Raw genomic sequence first — 23,227 nt, forward strand, 5'->3', positions numbered from 1 at the left:
CAGAATATGATAAGAATGCAGTGGAAAAATGTTTCTGCAGCTGTTTCCTTAATGCTGATCAGGTGGCCAAGGAGATTTGCTGAAAAGGAGGACAAATCCTTTGATACTTGCTGCCGCCTTTTCATATTGTTCAGTCATTTAAGCCCTATTGCTTTTAATAGTTATAACCAATATAGTTTTACTAATATAGATTATATGTATATCTTATATATATGTGCATATGTGTTGTTGTTGTCCATTCACTAAGTTGTGTCCAACTCTTTGCGACCCCATGGGCTGTAGCACACCAGGCTCCTCAGTCCTCCACTATCTCCAGGAATTTTTTCAAATTCATGTCTACAGAGTTGGTAATGCCATCCAACCATCTCATCCTCTGCCCCTCCTTCTCCTTTTGCCCTCAGTCTTTCCCAGCATCAAGGTCTTTTCCAGTGAGTCAATTCCACATCAGGTGGCCAAAGTAATCACAAAAGTGATTTTATATATACATATATATAAATCTTTTTTTTAAATTGGAATATAGTTAATTTAGTATTATGTTGGTTTTCAGTGTACAGCAGAGTATTTCAGTTACACATATACATATGTTCATTATCTTTTTAAGATTCTTTCCTCATATAGGTATCTCAGAATATTGAATAGAGCTCAGTATTCTGGCCTGGAGAATTCCATGGACTGTATAGTCCATGGGGTCACAGAGAGTCGGACATGACTGAGCAACTTTCACTTTCACTTTTCCTGTGCTATAGAGTAGATTCTTGTACTATCTGTCTTTTATGTAGTAGTATGTTTGTGTGTTCATCCTAAGCTTCTGATTTATCCCTCCCCCACCCATGTGTCCCCTTTAGTAACCATAAGTTTCTTTTTGATATCTCTGTTTCTGTTTCTTTTTTAAGCAAATTAGATTCCACATATGAATGATATCATATGAGATTTTGTCCTTCTCTGTCTGACTTCGCTTAGTGTGGCAATCTCTGGGTTCATCCTTACTGCTGCAAATGGCATTATTTCATTCTTTTTTATGGCTGAGTAATATTCCATTATATATATATATATATATATGTATATACCACATCTTCTTTATCCATTTCTCTGTTGATGAACATTTAGGTTGCTTCCATGCCCTGGCTATTGTAAATAGTGCTGCAGTGAGCATCAGTGTATATGCATCCTTTCAAATTACAGTTTTCTGTGGATATATGCCCAGAAGTGAAATTGCTGGGTCACATGGTGAAACTCCAATACTTTGGCCACCAGATGCGAAGAGCTGACTCATTTGAAAAGACCCTGATGCTGGGAAAGATTGAAGGCGGGAGAAGAAGGGGGCGACAGAGGATGAGATGGTTGGATGGCATTACTGACTCAATGGACATGTGTTTGAGTAAACTCCGGGAGTTGGTGATGGACACGGAGGCCTGGAGTGCTGCAATCCATGGGGTTGCAAAGAGTCAGACATGACTGAGCAACTGAACTGAACTGATAGTAACTGTATTTTTAGTTTTTAAAGGAACTTCCATATTGTTCTCCACAGTGGCTCCACCAATTTATATCCCTCCAACGTTGTAGGAGGGATTCATTTTCTCTACATCCTCTCCAGCCTTTATTGTTTGTAGGTTTTGTTATGATGACCATTCTGACTGGTGTGAGGTGATAACCTTGTTGCAGTTTTGATTTTCATTTCTGTAATAATTAGTGATGTTAAGCATCTTTTCATGTATTTGTTGGCCATCTGAATGTTGTCTTTGGAGAAATGTCTATTTAGGTCTTCCACCCATTTTTTGATTGGGTTGCTTGTTTTTTTTGACCTAGAACTGCATGGGCTGTTTGTATATTTTGGAAATTAATCCCTTGTCTGTTGCTTCATTTGCAAATATTTTCTCCCATTCTGAGGGTTGTCTGTCTTTTTGTTTTGTTTATGTCTTCCTTTGATGTGCAGAATCTTTTAAGTTTAATTAGATCCCATTTGCTTATTTTTGTGTTTTTTTTTTTCCCATTACTTTAGGAAGTGGCTCAAAAAAGATATTGCTGCAATTTATGTCAAAGAGTGTTCTGTCTGTTTTCCTGTTACAGTTTTACAGTAACCAGCCTTACATTTAGGTCTTTGATCCATTTTGAGTTTATTTTTGTGTGCATGGTGATAGAGAGTGTTCTGATTTCATTCTTTTACATGTAATTACCCACTTATTGAAGAGACTGTTTTTTCTCTATTGTGTATTTTTGCATCCTTTGTTATGGATTACTTGACTGTAGGTGCATGAGTTTATTTCTGGGCTTTCTATTCTGTTTCATTGATCTGTGCTTTTGTTTATGTGCCAGTCCCATAACATTTGGATTACTGTAGCTTTGTAGTATAGTCTTCCGTCAGGAAGTCTGATTCCACCAGCTCTGTTTGTTTCTCAGGGTTGCTTTGGCTCTTTGGGGTCTTTTATGTTTCCATATAAATTTTAGAACTTTTTGTTCTCATTATGTGAATTTTTTGTTCTCATTGTGTCATTGGTAAATTTGATAGGGATTGCTTTGAATCTGTAGATTGCCTTGGATATTATAACCATTTTGACAATATTGATTCTTCCAATCCAAGAACAAGGTATATTCTTTCATCTGTGTTGTCTCCAATTTCTTTTATCAGCACCTTATAGTTTTTAGAGGAGAAGTCTTTTGTCTCTTTAGGGAGGTTTATTCCTAGGTATTTTATTCTTTTTGATGCAGTGGTAAATGGGATTATGTCTTTGATTTCTTTTTCTTATCTTCTGATGTTAGTGTGTAAGCATACAAGAGATTTGTGTATATTAATTTTGTATCCTGAAACATTGTTGAATTTATTGGTGAGCTCTGATAGTTTTCTGGAACTATTTTTAGGATTTTCTATGTGTAATATCATGTCATCTGCAAACAATAACAGTTGTACTTTTTTCCAATTTGGATTCCTTTTATTTCTTTTTCTTCTTTAATTGCTGTGGCTAGGACTTCCAAAACTATGTTGAATGAAAGTGATGACAATGGACATCCTTGCCTTGTTCCTAATCTTAAAGGAAGATTTCTCAACAGCTTTTCACTGTTGAGAATGATGTTAGTTGTGGGTTTGTCATATGTGGCCTTTATTATGTTGAGGTTCGTACATGCAAAGTCACTTCAGTTGTGTCTAACTCTTTGTGATCCTATGGACCGTAGCCTGCCAGGCTCCTCTGTCCATGGGATTCTCCAGGCAAGAATACTGGAGTGGGTTGCCATTTCCTTCTCCAATTACGTTGAAGTAAGTTTCCTCTATACCCACTTTCTGGAGAGATTTTATCTTAAATGTATTGAATTTTGTTAAAAACTTTCTGCATCTGTTGAGATGATCATATGTTTTTTTTATTCTTCAGTTTGTTAATGTATTACACTGATTGATTCACAGATATTGAAGTATCTTTGCAAACCTGGGGTTAATTGTATTTGATCATGGTGTACAATTCTTTTAACATGTTGTTGGCTTTGCTTTGCTAGTATTTTGTTGAATATTTTTGCATCTGTGTTCATCAGTGATACTGGCCTGTAGTTTTCTTTTTTGGTGGTATCTTTTTCTGGTTTAAGTAACAAGGTGATGGTGGCCTCATAGAATGAGCTTGGGAGTCTTCCTCTGCAATTTTTGGGAAGAGTTTCAGAAGTATAGATGTTAACTCTTCTTGAAATGTTTAATAGAATTTGCCTGTGATGTCCTCTTGTCCTGAACTTCTGCTTGTTGGAAGTTTTCTAATTACTGTTTCAATTTCAGTACTTGTTATTGGTCTGTTTATTTTCTATTTCTTACTGGTTCAGTCTTAGAAAGTTGTCTCTCTCTAAGAATTTGTCCATTTCTTTTTGATTGTCCACTTTATTGGACTAGTTGTTTATGATCCTTTGTATTTCTGTGGTATCAATTGCAACTTCTTTTTCATACCTAATTTTAGTTATTTGAATCCTCTGCCCCGTCCTTTTTTTTGTTCCAGTGAATCTTAAATGATTTAATCACAAAGCTTTACTATTAAGAAAATGTTAAAATATAGGGGATTTATTCTAACCTATGTATTTTTCTGTTTGTGCATTGTTTTACACCAGACCATTGACTTAACACTGTGTGTCTTTTTTTAATGCATGTATGAACTGAGTTTATGAGTGAATTCTGTGTGATAGAATGACTTCATCAGATCCTTCAGAGTTTGAAACAGTGGACTCTGCATAGATTTTTGCCAAGTACTGTAATAGAACATGTATGTGTGTGCTCAGTTGCTCAGTCATGGCTGACTCTGTGACCCCATGGACTGTAGCCTGCCAAGTTCCTCTGTCCATGGAATTTTTCAGGCAAGAATAACTGGGACAGGTTGCCATTTCCTACTCCAAAGGATCTTCCAGAGCCGAGGATCCTACTTGGATCGCTTGTGTCCCCTGCATTGGCAGGGGACTTCTTTACCACTGAGCAACCAGGGAAGCTCATAATATGTGCTTAAATAGACCAAAGGACTTTTCAGGTCAAAATGGTTTCATTGTTATTCTGAGTTTTTAGATGATTTCCTGATACTTTCAGTTTTTTTGCCTAATCATGTTTGTTGCCCAGTTATGATCATTTCTTTAATTTTATACTGTAATTGGAAGGCCAAAAAATAAAATGAAGTGGACAATCTAAAGGAAATGAGAAGTTCCCTCAGTGCAGGAAAAATGTGTAGATATGTCTTAGTTTAAAGGCATATCAGAAAGAAGTGCTAAGATATTTCTTTGCATATCAGATTTCTGCTTATTTCTAAGTTTGCCTCTAACTGCATAATATTTTGAGTAAGCAACTTTTTCTGTGGAATGTTGGTGAAAGTCTTTAAATAGAATCATTTGAGTACTGAAATCGATTCACATCAGGTTTACTCTTTCATAACAAAAGCATTCTTGAGGACAGTCATCACACAACTAAAACATTATGGAACACCAAATTACAAGCTTCTGGAATTCTGTTTTGAAATCTTCTTTTGTTAGCATTCTTTGAGGGATTTTGAATACATTTGCTTTAAATTCTTCTCTTTTAGTTAGACAAGGAGGGTGAATTAGATTTTAGCCAGGACTCTAAATTTCCTCACACGAAGGTTTGCATAACCCTTTAAATTATTGAAAAATATATTTTGTGGTTTGTTTTCTAAAGAACATAGTGCTTAGATGTTGTGTGTGTATTTTGGGAATTTGACAACAGTGTAGTTTGTTGTCACAGCTGCTTTAACTTTATTACCAGACATTTAAAAATTGCACTTGAGAACAGTGATAATATTTGTGTCATTTCTTTGTATGCATGTTTTTTAACAAGTAAAAATATGACCCAGCTTGGTAATTGTATTTCTCACTGCTCTCTACCATACCTCTGCTCCACGTTCTTGCTTTTGCTTTGGCTGCCTCTTTTTGGAATCTCCCCCTTAGCCAAGGTCAAATTGTACTCATTTTAAAGGCACATACAAAAAAAAAAATTAATTCTCTCTTCATTGTTACTGAAGTAATTTCCTCTAAAGCCTCTTTTATATTCTTTTTTCCCTTTTAGATACCTTATACTTTCAATCTTATTTTTATTTTTTTAATACCTTTTATCTTTCCAGTAATACTATGGACTCTCTCAGCAATGGACATGAATTGGAGCAAACTCCAGAAGATAGTGGAGGACAGAGGAGTCTGGCGTGCTGCAGTCTATGGGATTGCAACGTTGGACACAATTTAGTGACTAAACAACAGTAACTATGAGCAAATGACTTGAAATTTTGCGAATATTATGTTTCGATATAAAAAGTGAAAGTGAAGTTGCTCAGTCATGTCTGACTCTTTGCAATCCTGTGGACTGTAGCTTACCAGACTCCTCCATCCATGGGATTCTCCAAGCAGGAATGCTGGAGTGGGTTGCCATTTCCTTCTTCCCAACCCAGGGATTGAACCCGGGTCTCCTGCACTGCAGTTAGACGCTTTACCCTCTGAGCTGTTTAGATATATATACTACTTAAAATGATGGTATACTTTAGATGTTCGGTAAAAACTAACAAAAATCTATTGTTTAAAGCAAAAATTGAAAGACGCATTTCTTGTCAGTGTCGTTTTTTTTACCTTCATTGTGCTGATAAGTGAATAAAAAAACCTCTTAATTTCAAAGCTATAAGCAATTGTAGATAACTTCTACGTGCAGCAGTCTCTATGGGGTGCCACCCTGTAGAGAAGAGGGTAGGGTCGGTCTGTTGCCTGGGGCAGGGAGGAAGAGTGTGATGGAGGTTTAGTCTCTAAGTCATGTCAAACTCTTTCAGTCCTACGGACTGTAAGCCGCTAGTCTTTTCTCTACATACAATTTCCCAGGCAAGAATACTGGAGTGAGTTGCCATGCCCTCCTCCAGGCGATCCTCCTGACCCAGGGATTAAACCCATGTCTCTTGCATTGCAGGCAGGCTTCTACATTGTAGGTAGATTCTTTTACCACTGAGCCACCAGAGGTCTGAGTGGATACCGACACCAAGAATGGCGGGACAAGACAGAGCATTTAGACTTCTGGATGGCACTCCTCCTTGTGTATTAGCCGTGATCCCTAATAGTTTATAAATTCAAATGGCAATAAGTATACCAGGAATCATAATTCTGGCCCCAGATAAGGCTTACAGGAACTCCGCAAGAGAGTTGGAATTTCAACTTCTTCTCTTAGGTTCAGGATTGGATGCTGGGCCAGTTGATAGAAAGACTGTTAAATAAAAAATTAAAGTGGTGAAGTGGAGCTTGACAGTGATACACGAAAGAATTGTAAGAGAGAAAGTGTGACACCATACTTGTGTGAATACCCCAGAAAACAGCAAGCTGGAAGGAAAGACTGAGAAGGAGCAGTTGGTCTTAATGTTGGAGTAGCCCCGGGCGCAATCTTTGTTCTTGATTTCTTTTCAATCTCAACTCACTTTTTGTTCATCTCATCCAGTTACAGGTTTTTCAGTACCATCTCTTAGGGCAGTGACTCCCAAAATATATCTCCAGTTCAGATCTTTCTCCTAGACTTGAGATCCAACTGCCTACCTGACACCTCCATTTGAATATGTAACAGATATCTTCAACTTAATAGGTCCCAAAGTAAAGTTGAATTCCTCCCACTGTCTCCCAGCCCCTGCCCCAGAACTACCTGTGCTATTCCTAGAGTCTCCTCAATCTCAGTTGATGACACACCATCCTTCCTGTTACTGAGACCAAAGTGCTGGAGTCATTCTGATTCTCCTCTTTGTCTCACTCCACATCCAGTCTGTCAAGAAATTCTTGTTGTAAGTGTCTCTGAAATACACTCGCGTCCTAACAGGTTCTCACTACCACTGTGGTTCCAGGCCAGCATCATCTTACACCAGGTATCAGTACACTGCCTTCGGAATTGTTCTCGTGTTTGTTCCTTTAGGGCTTTCCTGGTGGCTTCCCTGGAATTGTTCTCGTGTTTGTTCCTTTAGGGCTTTCCTGGTGGCTTCCCTGGTAAAGAACCCACTTGCAATGTGGGAGACCCAGGTTCGATCCCTGGGTCGGGAAGATCCCCTGGAGAAGGGAATGGCCTTTAGTTGCTAATTTGAAAAGAATTGCTCATAGGCTATTTTATTATGTCTGTGACACACGTGAAATCTCAATATCATGAATAGCAACGTTTGGCAAAGAAAATATTGTTCTGCCTGGTTTGAGTTCTTCTCTGGCTGAATTTTGTGGTATTTGTGCATGAGATACCCAAGAAGAAGCTTTAAAAAGAAAATGTGTAAAGTGGCTGAAAAGCAATAGTATACCTGGGCTTAACAGCTATGATGATTCATTGAAACTGATTTTGCCATGAGAGTTATGAGTCTTGTTCTTAGCAACCTGATGTGTGGTTGAGTTGGAATATGAGGGCCACTGATCTGTAACTGGGCTTCAGGGCAATACAAGGTACACTGACTTAGTAAAGATGCATTCAAACATTTTTCCTTGACACAATTATAAAAGACATGTTTCAAATTCATAAGAATGCAGGAGAATGTGTAGTTGCCTTTTTAACCTTCAAAGGAGAAATGAATTTTAATAGTTTACTTTTTTATCAACATAAGTCAAATTCTGACGATTAGAATCTTGACCACAGGTAGAGGTTTTAAAAATCAGAAAAGATCAATGATTCTCTTCTAATAGAAGTTTTTAGGAAAGTATATTTATTGTATATTTGATAAACTATTCCATAGACTTCTGTCAGTTTCTTATGATTTGAGTTAGATAGCAGTATAACCCATTCAGATCGAATAATAACATCACTGTCTGTCAGAGACCTTCTGTGACTTTCCTATAGAGATTTCTTGAGTCTGTAACTCAGTTTCATTTAGCAGTTACCTTAAAACCTGTACTAATTTCCTTTTGGAATGAGAGGTCAAAAATAAAGTTCCCTGTAATAAGTCTGTTTTATTGAGCCTAGTGTATATAGTTTTACTTTTAGAGGAGGCCTGCTAAAATCTAAGGATTTTTTAAAAAATACTCTTAAACTGAACTCTTAGGTGCCAATATAAACAAACATCTAAACAAAACAAAATTAACGACCCCACTGATCCCATTTGTTAGCATAAAAGCTACCTGAAATTCTCCTGAAGTGATGAACAAATGGAAACTAGACATATTGATGCAAAAAAGAGATTTTCATTTTAGCTGGAAACTTTACTATTTGTAAATCTGATGAATTATCAAGGGAATTATTTTCTGTCAGTTTCAGGGCTCTATACTGTAAATCAGAGGCTCAACCTGGTATCCAGAAATGGGCTCTAAGGAGATCTATGAACACCTTTTGTTTATAGGGTTTTATATTTATGGGCAGTTTCCTTGAAAGGGTTTCTTGATCATAGTTTTCACCAAATCCTCAAAGGAATCCATGATCCCTTCCCCTACCACCAACATGTAAGGACTATTGATTCTTATTCATATCTCTGTATCACTGTGATGGAGTATTTGAACCAAGTTCAATCTTAGACTAACAATGAATGTTCTCTAGTTTCTAAAATCTGCCCCTCTAGTCTAAGTTTGAAAGGCTAAGTCAGATCCAGATCCATGGTTGTTGATAATGCTAACAGTAGTAGATGCATGAAACCTTGTCTCTTTTTATAGCATGTTGATTTAGTGTATGTAACTGCACGTATCTATGACTATGCTGGGATATTCATTTAAGTGATCTATAATTGCTTAATTTTAAACATCTATCTTTTTTTTTTTCTTTTCATTCTGTGCGGTTACAAAGCAGTAAGCATAGCTGACCCCGCTGCTCTTGGCTTCATCATTTCTCCATGGTCTCTGCTGCTCCTGCCGTCTGGCAGTGTGTCATTTACAGATGAAAATATTTCCAATCAGGATCTTCGTGCATTCACTGCACCAGAGGTTCTTCAGAGTCAATCACTCACTTCTCTCTCCGATGTTGAAAAGGTAACATTAAGTGTTTTTTTTTTCTTTTTGGCTGATTTTGGTTTGGTGGGTGTAGGAAAAATAGACACTGGAGTACCCTACATCAACCCTCTGAAAAACTCATTGAATTTTAAATAATCATGAAATTTACTTATATATGGAATCTAAAAAATACAACAAACTAGTGAATAAAACAAAAAAGAAATAGACTCACACATACAGAGAATAAACTAGTGGTTACCAGTGGGGAGAGGGAAGTGGGGAGGGATAAGAAAAGGGGAGAGGAGTAAGAGTTACAAAGTATTAGGTATAGAACAAGCTATAAGGGTATACCGTACAACATGGGGAATATAGCCAAATATTTTATAGTAACTATAGATGGAGCATAACCTTGAAAAACTGAATCACTGTATTGCACACCTGTAACTTACATAATATGGTGTAGTATTATAAGTGAAAGTGAAAGTCGCTCAGTTGTATCTGACTCTTTGTGACCCTATGGTCTATACAATCCATGGAATTCTCTAGACCAGGATACTGGAATGGGTAGCCTTCTTCTCCAGGGGATCTTCCCAATCAAGCTATCGAACCCAGGTCTCCCGCATTGCAGGCAGGTTCTTTACCAGCTGAGCCACCAGGGAAGTCCAAGAATACTGGAGTGGGCAACCTCTCCCTTCTCCAGGGGATCTTCCTAACCCAGGAATTGAACCGGGGTCTCCTGCACTGCAGGCAAATTCTTTACCAGGGAAGCCCTGGAAAAGGGCTTTGAGCTACCAGGGAAGCCCCCTGGTATTATATAATGCTTCAACTGAAAAATAAAATGGCCGTGTATTTCAATAAGTTCATATTTAAGAATTCAAAGTAATTTTATAAAAATGTATAGACCTAAGAAAATACATGAAAAAAATGTGAGCCTTTATTAATTCAAGGTTTAAAATACTTATTAAATGCCTGCTATGTATAAAACACTGGGCTTGTGAGGAAGATACAAAAATAACTAGAAGATGGATCCTGATCATTGTATGTAGAACAATAAGGTAAATACGAATAAATGCTGCATAGAGGGATAGAGTTTAGAAGAGGAGCAATTTTCTATTTAGAATGGTACAGCAGAGAAGGTAGCATTTCTGTTGGCATATGAAGAGTGACTACAATTTAGAAGTCCATCCTAAAGGAAATCAGTCCTGAATATTCATTGGAGGAACTGATGCTGAAACTCCAATACTTTGGCCACCTGATGAGAAGAACTGACTCATTTGAAAAGACCCTGATGCTGGGAAAAATTGAAGGCGGGAGGAGAAAGGGATGACAGAGGGTGAAATGGCTGGATGGCATCACTGACTGAATGGATCTGAATTTGAGTAAACTATGGGAGTTGGTGATGGACAGGGAGGCCTGGCATGCTGCAGTCCATGGGGTTGCAAAGAGTCAGACATGACTGAGCAACTGAACTGAACTGAGAATTTAGAAAATTGAAAATAGGTAGGAATGGGGATTCCACTCAGGGTTGCCGTGCTGAGAATAGGAGATGTGCCCTCTGATGGGGAGTGTTTGGTCAGACTGGTTAGGCTTGAGCATCCGCTCCGTGGAAGGCTGTGTTTAAAGGGAGACAACAGGTCAGAATGAAAAAGACAGTGAATACTAGAACCTAAAACTTTCTTCTGGGACATATTTTCAGGAGAGTGATGTGATGTGATTTGTTACCTCCAAGTTTGATGAAAGTGGATAAATGAGATGAAAAACTATGTAGGAATCTAACTGGGGCATTTTAATAATCTGAGGGAAAGAACTAAAAATTGTATAAGGCCTTGGGGATATACAGGCGGGGATGATTGGGTTATAGTGGAAGCAAAGCTAAAAGAGTTTCACAGTTGATTTGATGAAACAATGAAGAAGGAAATGTTTATGATAGGAATATCCAGTCTGAGGACAGCAGTGCCATTGATATTTGAAGATCTAATCTCATTGTCAAGGCTCTGAGAAGAAATTTTGGAATAAATATGTGTATTATGTGTAGCGAGCTGTGATAATTTTTATTTATTTTCGGCCATACCGTGTGGCTTGTGAGATCTTCGTTCCCTGACTAGGGATTGAACCAAGGCCCTTGGCAGTGAAGGCACAGCGTCCAAACCACTGGAGCACCAGGGAATTCCCAAGCTGTGATAACATAGATAGGGAACTTTGGAGAATTCAGAATTGGCTATGGATATCATTTCTCATACATCAGTGCATATAAGTGCAAAAACTAACCTAATGGTTTCCTAGTAGTAAAACTGTTAAATCAGAGGATGTGCATTTAAATTTTTCACATGTAGTTGACCCTTGAACAACTGTGATTTGAACTGCGTGGACCCACTCTGTGAATATTCTTCTCAATAGTAAATACTCCAGTACTACATGATCCTCAGTTGGTTGAATCTGCAGATGCAGAACCACTGATCCAGAAAACCAAGCCTGCCTTTTACACAGATTTTCTAATGTGAGGAAGACCTCTTGATTTGAGCCACTGATTATATATCTGAAATAAGACTGAAGAGAATTAGTAGAGGATCCAGTTTTATCTACCTTTTATATTCCGTGAGCTGCTTAAGAATTTGGGAAGGTACATGCAAAGCAACCAGTGAATAGAAACTATAGGTATGAGGTGGAGGTAATGCTTAAGGCATTAACCCTAAGAAATTTCCCATTACGTGCAAAGAGGGCTTTATTTATTGCAAAGGACTTTATTTAACACAGTATGTAGTGTTGGTAGTTTTATATCATGAAGGTATTTATACTGGTAGTGTTTTATTAAACTAGATAGCATATATATAGCTATGTATATTTAAATAATGTGCATTCATTCTGTATATTCTGTGATTCCTTTAATAATAAGATTTTTAAAGATAGAAGTTAATTGGAATATTGGAGATAGGCATGATGTGTGTGTAAATTATTTAACCCTTGAGATTTCTGAATCTTTACTGAGCTTCAGGATATCTACAAACCAATGAAATGATGTACTAAGTTTTATGTGTCTGAGCACTTTGGGGGCTGGGTGTCCTTCAGACTGGGTTATCAGTCTCTCAGGTGGGTCTGATGACCTAAGAATCACTGCAGTAGAGTCACAAGTGTCTTAGTTTTAAAAACTGCTGCTGAATTATAAGTAAGTTTTCTCTAGTTAAGAAAAAATGTTGCACAAGTGTTTATGAATTCTTTCTGCAAGGTATTTAAAATCCACAATTGAAAAACCGCTTAATAGGTGCACAAGTGCTTTTCTGACTTGCTGAGGGCTCTCCCAGTTGCCCTGTGATATCAGAATACCCAGACAGTAAACCTCCCATGTATTTAGGTACAACTGTTAGATCCTGAGTTTGGGAAAGTGATTGAAGCCTCCCTATTATTAGGCTAGGTGTTCAGAATCAAGTGTTGGGGATGCGATGGGCATTGTTCCATTCCTACAAAGTTGCCAACTATATTCTGACATCTTGAGAAAGAGGATGGTAAAGGCATTTCATAGTTTCCTGAGTTAAGGATATGCCATTTTTAACTTGTTCTCAACAAATGCTTGCTATTGATAGTATATGAAATTGTTTTTTAAATATATGATACTTAACGTCTAGCTTATGAATAATAATGAATATTTAGTAAGATCTTGACCCATGAAAATGTTTCCTTCATTCAATGAAACTTGTTTTGTAAACTGTATATATTCAGTTGTATGAAAAAAAAGTTTACCTTACCACCAGCTGTATAACATAGACACTTTGCATTTATTTGCCCTAAAATTTTACTTTTCCAGATAGCATGCCCCTTTATTTAAATAACTAGACAAGTTTATACAGGTCACACGAAGCTTTTTGATTCTCTGGCTTTTCCCTTCAGTGAGTAATTGTTTACTTCCTACTTGCTCGGCACATGGTTAATTTGGCAATTCTTTTGAAATTTAAAAATTTTTTTAGGACTAGAACCTGAATCAAATTCTCGTCTTGAAGAGAAAAATCTCTTCAAGATTATTGGACATGCACCAGGGATTTGTACTATGTTCCTGGTGAACTAAAGGGATCTTAGGTTAAGTGTTTATCGCCACAAACTTACAGTGTAAGTATCAGTAATTGTGGTTCCTACCAGACAGTAAAGAATCCGCCTAAAATGCAGGAGACACAGGAGACCTGGGTTGGATCCCAGGGTTGGGAAAATACCCTGGAGAAGGGAATGGCTACCCACTTCAGTATTTTTGCCTGGAGATTTCCGTGGACAGAGGGGTCTGGCAGGCTCCAGTCCATGGGGTCGCAAAGAGGCAGACACAACTGAACTACTAACACTTTCACCATATTTATATTTCTTTAGAGTCATCTTTAGAAGGATAATATGAGGAAACTTAGCAGAAACCTCAAATGAACTAGTTTTAAAGACCAAAAATAAATAAAGACCAAATGCCTTTAACCACACTATACTACATTTATTCTATATTAATTCTTATTAATCCATCCTCTCTCCCCTCTTCTCATTTGTTCCCATTTATCCTTAAATTTGACAAGTATAGCTATTATACACAGGTATTTGAAGAAACTCCAGGGCTATCTAGTAGCAGAGTCCAATATTTAATGACAGAATTAAATTAAAAATTTAAATGCTAAGGTTGTAGAGACATCATCTCACACCCGCTAGGCTGACCACTATCAAAAGAACAGAAAATAGCATGTGTTGGTGAGGATATAGAGAAGCTGGAGCTTCTGTTTACATTTCTGGAATGTAAAATGGTATAGTCATTATGAAAAACAGCATGGCAGCTCCTCAGAAAAGTTAAAAATAGAACTACTGTGTGATACAGCATCTCACTTTGGGGCATATATCCAAAAGAACTTGAAGCAAGGTGTAGATGGCAGGTATGGCATAGAACAGTGTCTCACACTTTATGCTGCATCAGAATCACCGGAAGGACTTGATAAAACACAGACTGCAGGGCTTACCTCCAGGATCTCTGATTCAGTAGGTCTGGGGCAGGGTCTGAGAACTCGCTTTTCTACCAAGTTCCCAGGAGATGCTGATGCTGCTGACTGGGGAATAACTCTTTGAGAACCACTGGTATAGAGCCGAAAGCTAAATATGATGATACCTGTTTACTGCTTAGAACAGTCCCCAGCATAGAGTAAGCACCCACTGAGCATTATCAATCACTGTTATGTTAAGTGCTGTCCTAGGTCCTGGGATAAAATGATGGATAGGACAAAGTCGTTTCATTCACAGAGTTCATATTCCAGCCCATTATAACTGTAAAGACAAAAAACATATTTCTCTTTCCCCAGCTCTGTTGTGTGGTGTTTTTTGTTTGTTTGTTTGTTTTTTTAATGTCACATTTTCTTGTATCTTTATCTCTGACTCCTGCCTTTCCATAAATCCACTTAATTGCCTAAATTTCGTCATCTTCTTAAGTCCAGCCGTTCTATCCTCTCCTCTTCAGCCCTATTGCCAGGGCTGTGGTAGGGTCCCCATTTCCTTTCTCTTGAACTTTTATCATAATCTCCTAACTTATTTCTGCTTCTTGACTATTTACCCAGCTGCTATCAGATTAACCTCTCTGATCATGCCTTTTTTTTTCCTTCAAAAACCTTCTGCTTTTTTTACCTAGTTAAGTACAGATTCCTTTGCAAAACCTAGAAAACCTCTCCAGAGTTTGATTCCAACTATATTTCAACTCCTCTCTTTCATATGCACAAGTTGTAGTCAGTGATTATTAGACAGGTTCTATGCTCTGTGGCTTCACTCTTTTGTATAAGAGTGCCCTTCCCCCTCTGCATACTCACATCCTATGTACCAACCATTCTTTCAATGACCATCTCTTGAGGACTTAGATATTCAACACTATATTAGGCCATACGTTTACAGAGATACTGAATAAGAAATAGTCTTTGTCCTCAAAGGGCAAGTAGTAATGTAAGTATCAGTAATGGAGAGACAGACAAAAAGCAATTAATAATAATAATAATAATGAAAATACAAGGATAGTAGGTCTGTACAAAATATTAAGAAAACACAGAAAGAGGACACATAACCTGTATTCAAGCCGCAACTCAAACACCCCCTACTTTAAATTTCTTCCCTAATCAGAAATAATCTTGTCTTTTTTAAATTTCCCTAGTACAAATTTACCACTTCTTTGTTTAATTGATTCACACATATATATTCCTATGTCTTTCCTCTTAGATTTCTGATTCTAGGACTGGTAATACAGACTAAAGCTGTGGTTTTCAATCAAAGGCAGTTTTACCTCCCAGGGGACATTTGGCAATTTCTGGAGACATTTTTAGTTGTCATAGCTAGTGGGGGCTGGTGGGAGGAGGAGGAAGGTAGTATACTGGCATCTAGTGAGTAAAGGCCAAGGATGCTGCTGTTATCTACACAGGATAAATATCCACAGTACTGCTCTCCACAGCAAAGATCCCAAATGTCAGTATTGCTGTGGATGGTCAGACCTGGTTTAGAGAGTAAGAGTATGGCTCAGGAGCTAGAATTTTAATGCTGCCTCTAGCACTTAACTAGCTGTGTGACCTTGGACAAATTACTTTTCCTCTCTGTAACACTGAGTGAACTAAAATGTAAGCTTGACACACAGTAAACATTTCAGTTCAGTTCAGTCGCTCAGTCTTGTCCGACTCTTTGCGATCCCATGGACTGCAGCACGCCAGGCCTCGCTGTCCATCACCAGCTCCCGGAGTCCAGCCAAACCCGTGTCCATTGAGTCAGTGATGCCATCCAACCATCTCATCCCCTATCATCCCCTTCTCCTTCTTCCCTCAATCTTTCCCAGCATCAGGGTCTTTTCAAATGAGTAAGCTCTTCGCATCAGGTGGCCAAAGTATTGGAGTTTCAGCTTCAACACCAGTCCTTCCAATGAACACCCAGGACTGGTCTCCTTTAGGATGGACTGGTTGGATCTCCTTGCAGTCCAAGGGACTCTCAAGAGTCTTCTCCAACACCACAGTTCAAAAGCATCAATTTGTTGACGCTCAGCTTTCTTCATAGTCCAACTCTCACATCTATATGTGACCACTGGAAAAACCATAGCCTTGACTAGACGGACCTTTGTTGGCAAAGTAATGCCTCTGCTTTTTAATATGCTGTCTAGGTTGGTCATAACCTTACTCCCTTCCAAGGAGTAAGCGTCTTTTAATTTCATGGCTGCAGTCACCATCTGCAGTGATTTTGGAGCCCAGAAAAATAAAGTCAGCCACTGTTTCCACTGTTTCCCCATCTATTTGCCATGAAGTGATAGAACTGGATTCCATGATCTTAGTTTTCTGAATGTTGAGCTTAAGCCAACTTTTTCACTCTCCTCCTTCACTTTCATCAAGAGGCTCTTTAGTTCTTCACTTTCTGCCATAAGGGTGGTGTCATCTGCATATCTGAGGTTATTGATATTTCTCCCAGCAATCTTGATTCCAGTTTGTGCTTCCTCCAGCCCAGGTCTCTCATGATGTACTCTGCATATAAGTTAAATAAGCAGGGTAACAATATACAGCCTTGACGTACTCCTTTTCCTATTTGGAACCAGTCTGTTGTTCCATGTCCAGTTCTAACTGTTGCTTCCTGACCTGCATACAGGTTTCTCAAGAGGTCGTCTGGTATTCCCATCTCTTTCAGAATTTTCCACAGTTGATTGTGATCCACACAGTCAAAGGCTTTGGCATAGTCAATAAAACAGAAATAGATGTTTTTCTGGAACTCTCTTGCTTTTTCGATGATCCCGCAGATGTTGGCTATTTGATTTCTGGCTCCTCTGCCTTTTCTAAAACCAGCTTGAACATCTGGAAGTTCATGGTTCACGTATTGCTGAAGCCTGACTTGGAGAATTTTGAGCATTACTTTACTAGCGTGTGAGATGAGTGTGATTGTGAGGTAGTTTGAACATTCTTTGGCATTGCCTTTCTTTGGGATTGGAATGTAAACTGACTTTTTCCAGTCCTGTGGCCACTGCTGAGTTTTCCACATTTGCTGACATATTGAGTGCAGCACTTTCACAGCAGCATCTTCCAAGATTTGAAATAGCTCAACTGGAATTCCATCACCTCCACTAGCTTTGTTCGTAGTGATGCTTCGTAAGGCCCACTTGACTTCACATTCCAGGATGTCTGGCTCTAGGTGAGCAATCACACCATCGTGATTATCTGGATCATGAAGATCTTTTTTGTATAGTTCTTCTGTGTATTCTTGCCACCTCTTTTTAATATCTTCTGCTTCTACTACGTCCCTACCATTTCTGTTCTTTATTGTGCCCATCTTTGCATGAAATGTTCCCTTGGTATCTCTGATTTTCTTGAAGAGATCTCTATAGTCTTTCCCATTCTATTGTTTTCCTGTATTCCTTTGCATTGATCACTGAGGAAGGCTTTCTTATCTCTCCTTGCTATTCTTTGGAACTCTGCATTCAGATGTGTATATCTTTCCTTTTCTCCTTTGTTTTTCGCTTCCCTTCTTTTCACAGCTATTTGTAAGGCCTCCTCAGACAACATTTTGCTTTTTTGCATTTCTTTTTCTTGGGGATGGTCTTGATTCCTGTCTTCTGTACAATGTCATGAACCTCCATCTGTAGTTCATCAGGCACTCTGTGTGTCAGATCTAGTCCCTTAAATCTATTTCTCACTTCCACTGTATAGTCATAAAGGATTTGATTTAGGTCATACCTGAATGGTCTAGTGGTTTTCTCCACTTTCTTCAGTTTCAGTTTGAATTTGGCAATAAGGAGTTAATGATCTGAGCCACAGTCAGCTCCCGGTCTTGTTTTTGCTGACTGTATAGAGCTTCTCCATCTTTGGCTGCAAAGAATATAATCAGTCTGATTTCAGTGTTGACCATCTGGTGATGTCCATGTGTAGAGTCTTCTCTTGTGTTGTTGGAAGAGGGTGTTTGCTATGGCCAATGCATTCTCTTGACAGAACTCTATTAGCCTTTGCCTGCTTCATTCTATACTCCAAGGCCAAATTTGCTTGTTACTCCAGGTGTTTCTTGACTTCCTACTTTTGCATTCCAGTCCCCTATAATGAAAAGGTTGTACCTGCCTGCTATTAATATTCTTATATATTAGTATATGGTAGTAGTATTACTGATACTGGGATGAGATACTTGTATCTTGCCACAATCCCTAGCTTAGTGACTTTCAGAAAAAATGTTGAATGACCAAATGGATAGTTAATTAGCTCTTCTATAAATGCTATCTTCTAGAACCAGTTCCTTTATCTTTTCATGGAACCCTGTGTGTGAAACATCATGATCAAAAGCACCCACTTCTATAAGAAAATCCTGGCTTGCTACTGTACTAAGGGAGGGGAATAGATGTTCTCTGCATTATCCACAAGAAACAGATAGATACCAAGATCTTGGATACAAATAGGGCCTAAGCAAAGATCAGAAAACCAAAAATTCCCTTGGAAGCTAAGTAAATATGCAGTAGAAATAAGAGACAGATCAAAACCTGTTTTGGTGGGTTTTTTTTTAGACATCTAGTTCCTGACTTCTTTTAGTCCCTGGGCTTGCTGATCTTTAATAGAACGTATATGTTAATTGGACTCTGTAGGCTATCATATTCTCCTTTTTTTTCTGCTAAAGTAAAAACCAGAGACAAGTATGAAGGCCAAATACCTTTTAATAATCATTCCTTCTATGACCATCTCCCTTCTATTCAATGACTGTAACTAAACTAGAACCCATTTATTGCTATTTATCAACCAGATGAACTAAGTGCTCTTAGCAATATGGCCGTGTTATTGTATTAATTTAATTACACCTTGGTGTCCCTGGTCTTTCTGCTTGTGTCGTTTCTGGTTATACAAGCAGTAGAAACTCAAGGCTTATGAATAATACATATGGAAATATTATCCACTTTTATGCTATAGACTATTTGGAATAAATGTAAAAGTGATTCATTTTTGTTTGTATTATGTAAGAACTTTCCCTCCACTATTAGTAATATTTCTCCAATATTAGATACCAAATATTATACATTATTTTAACAAGATCTGATGTACCTGGAGTTATTTATAACAATTTTAACTGATTAAAAAAATACTAGAAGTTTCAAGCTCATAATGCACTATCCTAATAAAATAGCAATTAACCTTTTTTGCATGTTTTCTCTCATATATATATATATCATATTTAGATATTTATTAAGCAAGAGTCTCCAGAGAAACCAGATCAGCCGGGGCTGAGTGTGTGTGTGTGAAGAGAGACTTATTAGCTCATGTGATTATGGATCCTGACAAGTCCCAAGATCTGTAAGATGAGCTGGCAGGCTGGAAACCAGAAGAGCAGCGTTGTCGTTCTCGTCTGAGAACCAGGAGGACCAAGGGTGTAGTTCTACTCTGAAGGCCAGAAGGCTCGGGGCCCAGGAAGAGCTGATATTTTGGATCAAGTCCAAAGGCAATAAAAAGCTGATGTCCTAGTTTGAAAGCAGTCAGGCAGAAAGAATTCTTTCTTACCTGGGGGTGGGTAAACCATTTTGTTCTATACAGGCCTTCCAATGATTGAATGAGGACAACCCCTATTGAAGAGAGCAATCTGTCTTACCCACTTTACCAATTTAAATGTCCCTTTCATCCAAAACATTCTCCCAGAAATAACCAGTATAGGGTTTGACCAAATATCTAGGCATCCAGTCAAATTGACACATAAAATTAACCAATACTATACAGATGATCAGCAAATGTATTAAGTTTATAATCTATTTTTTAATGTCATTAATCTTATATAGTTTTATATAAGTTATTAGAATAAAGTAACTCAATTTGCATACTGACAAGTAAATATAATAAAGGATCATAAAGTACTACCAGCATCTCAAAGAACCACAAATCAAAATTAATATATTAAAAGACATATATTTGAGTATGCAATTAGTCATTTCTGCTAAAGGTATGAAAAATGTTTTTCACGTGTGAGGCTCTTTGAAAAGGTGTTCCCATATGAGGTTCCTTGAATTCTAAATAGAAATGTGATACAAATAGTCTGCAACATGTTGCCTTGAACTTCATGCACATTTAATTGAATTCACCAGGCATGTATTGAATATCTACTGTGTACAAGTTGTGTCAGTTGCTAAGAGGGATATTAAGATGTATAAAAAATGAGGCTCCCTCAAGGAAGACAAACAAGCAAACATCCTAACTTTGTTGCAGGTAGTATTAGTTAACTCCTTCATTAGAGATGCAAATAAAATGAAAACTGTATCATATAAGAGAGAGTGCTTTATACCACTGGAAAAGACTTATATAGCATTTGTAATAGATAACACCATCTCTGGGCTATCAATAATGGGTAGAACTTTTATTGACAGATGAAAAAAGAAATTCTTGGTAGGGGGAACTGTTCAAAAAACACTGGGAAAGAGAAAGATTGGTTTGCCAGCAGAGAATTATTTTTTAGTTCTGAAGTGTTTAGGTGTGATAGAGAAAGGAGTGAGAAGAGAAGGAAGACTGAAAAATCTGTTTGGAAAATGGAGATGGAGGCAAGTCAGAGTGAGCCTTGTGTATCATAAAGAATTCGGAATTTTGAAAATTGGAAGCCAAGAAAATATTTAAAAAGAGGAACAAACTTTTTCTAATCTGTAATTTAAATGCTGTGAAATTCTAAGGATATCCAGTTTTATATGGATTTATCTCAACGTATATCTAAAGAGGTTTGAGACAGTTTGTATAATTAAAAAATACAGATGAGAAAATGACAGCAAAATGGAAAAAAAGAAAGACACTGGAGATGACACTGCAGTAAGATGGCTGCAAACAAAATGTTTATTTTGTTTGCAAAATTCAGTACTGGGAGAGCTGGCTGAAAGTTTAGCTTTGAATCTCTTAACAGGAGAGCTAGAAAAGGATTAACTGTCCACTCTTTAGGTCGATAATCTTGCTTCCTATTTCACCAGGGGGAAAAAAGTAGAAGTAATCAGGAGACTTCTCCCAAGATCCCATGACCAGATCACCCACATAAATTTTCATATTCTTTGCTTCCCTGCTTCATAAGAACTGACTCTGCTCCTCTGTGAAGCCAACTCCTTCATCTGCGCGTTAGCCTCCACTTCCTCCTGCTTACTCATCAGGGCTCTGCCAGCTGTCTCCTCTCTCCTGCAATTCCAGTTTTCCCTCTTTTATCCATACTACCAGCATAAAAATATGTTGTCATTTTTCCAATCTTTAAGAAGCAAACAGACAATGAAAAAGGAACCTTTTCTGACCCAGCTTTTTTCTCCATGTGCTACTACCCCACCCATTCTCGGTAAGAAAAGTGCTAATCAAACTGTAATGAGATTTTTTTTCTCTTTTCAGTTCAGCAAACATCTTCATAACACATTCTATGGATAAGGCTTGTAGAAAAAAAGTCTCATGTGTTACTGTAGAAATGCAAAAGGATAAAATGTTGTGGAGGGAAATCAGACAAAAATGTATCAAAACTACAGATGATTTGCACTTTTATTCATAATGTTAGAGTCAATTCAAGAGGAATACTTGCATGTACAAAATGACATATCCAAAACTGTTTGCTAAAACTTTATTTATGATAGCAAAAGTTTAGGAAATTTCTAATTGCTGATTAGTGACAGATCAGTTAAGTAAACAATACAATAACCACAAAATATAGTTCTATGCAGCAGTGAAAAGAGTTAAAAGATTCAAAGCTAAAGAGATTCAGTGCCATCTCTAAACATTCATAACCTGTCTTGTTAAATTAAAACTGCAAGGTGTCGAGTAATTTTTTTTAAATTTCTGACCTTTTGTAAAAGAAATGGAAAGTCAAACTGTTTATTCATATTTTCTTGAGTTTGCATAAAGAAACTTTACATGAGAAATGGGGGGAGAATGGATACATGTAATGTATGGCTGAGTCCCTTAGCTGTTCACCTGAAACCATAGAAACATGTTAATTGGTTAAGCTCGATACAAAATAAAAAGTTTACAGTTTAAAAAAAAAAAAGAACTAATAAAAATGATTACTCATAGCAGACAGGCTGAGGAGTTGGAAGATAAAATCTGTTCTGATCATTTCCAGTCTTATTTTCTGTTTTAAGCTCTCACATACATTTTTAGTTTAAATTTATTTTTTTTCCATTTATTTTTATTAGTTGGAGGCTAATTACTTTACAGTATTATAGTGGTTTTTGCTATACATTGACATGAATCAGCCATGGATTTACATGTGCTCCCCATCCTGATCCCCTCTCCCGCCTCCCTCTCCATCCCATCCCTCTGGGTCTTCCCAGTGCACCAGCCCTGAGCACTTGTCTCATGCATCCAACCTGGGCTGGTGATCTGCTTCACCCTTGATAGCATACTTGTTTCAATGCTGTTCTCTCTGACCATCCCACCCTCGCCTTCTCCCACAGAGTCTAGAAGTCTGTTCTGTACATCTGTGTCTCTTTTTCTATTTTGCATATAGGGTTATCGTTACCATCTCTTTAAATTCCATATATATGTGTTAGTATACTGTATTGGTCTTTATCTTTCTGGCTTACTTCACTCTGTATAATGGGCTCCAGTTTCATCCAGCTCATTAGAACTGATTCAAATGAATTTCTTTTTAATGGCTGGGTAATATTCCATAGTGTACATGTACCATAGCTTCCTTACCCATTCGTCTGCTTTTATTTTTAATTGGAGGATAACTGCTTTACAACACTGTGTTGGTTTCTGCCATACATTAGCATGATCAGCCACAGGTATACAGATGTCCCCTCTCTCCTGAACCTCCCCCCCCATCCCCCCCCAGAGGTTGTCACAGAGCACCATTTGAGCTCCGTGAGTCATACAACAAATGCCCACTATCTGTTTCACATGTGGTAATGTAAGCTCTCACATTCTTTTATGCAAAATATGAAAGG

At 37.8% G+C, this 23,227-nt stretch overlaps 1 protein-coding gene across 10 annotated transcripts in view; it reads left to right on the plus strand.

Moving 5' to 3' along the window:
• Nucleotides 1-23,227, plus strand: part of PTPN13 (protein tyrosine phosphatase non-receptor type 13) — a 209,870-nt gene that overhangs the window by 62,614 nt on the left and 124,029 nt on the right. For 6 of the 10 annotated variants that reach the window (XM_043448300.1, XM_043448302.1, XM_043448304.1 and 3 more), the window contains exon 3: nt 9,221-9,402. In XM_043448300.1, coding sequence (XP_043304235.1) covers nt 9,221-9,402 — 182 coding nt within the window. The remainder of the gene's footprint in view (nt 1-9,220; nt 9,403-23,227) is intronic. The other 4 variants (XM_043448301.1, XM_043448303.1, XM_043448309.1 and 1 more) reach the window with 1 other exon arrangement.

The sequence above is a fragment of the Cervus canadensis genome, chromosome 26 (assembly GCF_019320065.1).
Source record: "Cervus canadensis isolate Bull #8, Minnesota chromosome 26, ASM1932006v1, whole genome shotgun sequence".
Classification (NCBI taxonomy): domain Eukaryota; kingdom Metazoa; phylum Chordata; class Mammalia; order Artiodactyla; family Cervidae; genus Cervus; species Cervus canadensis.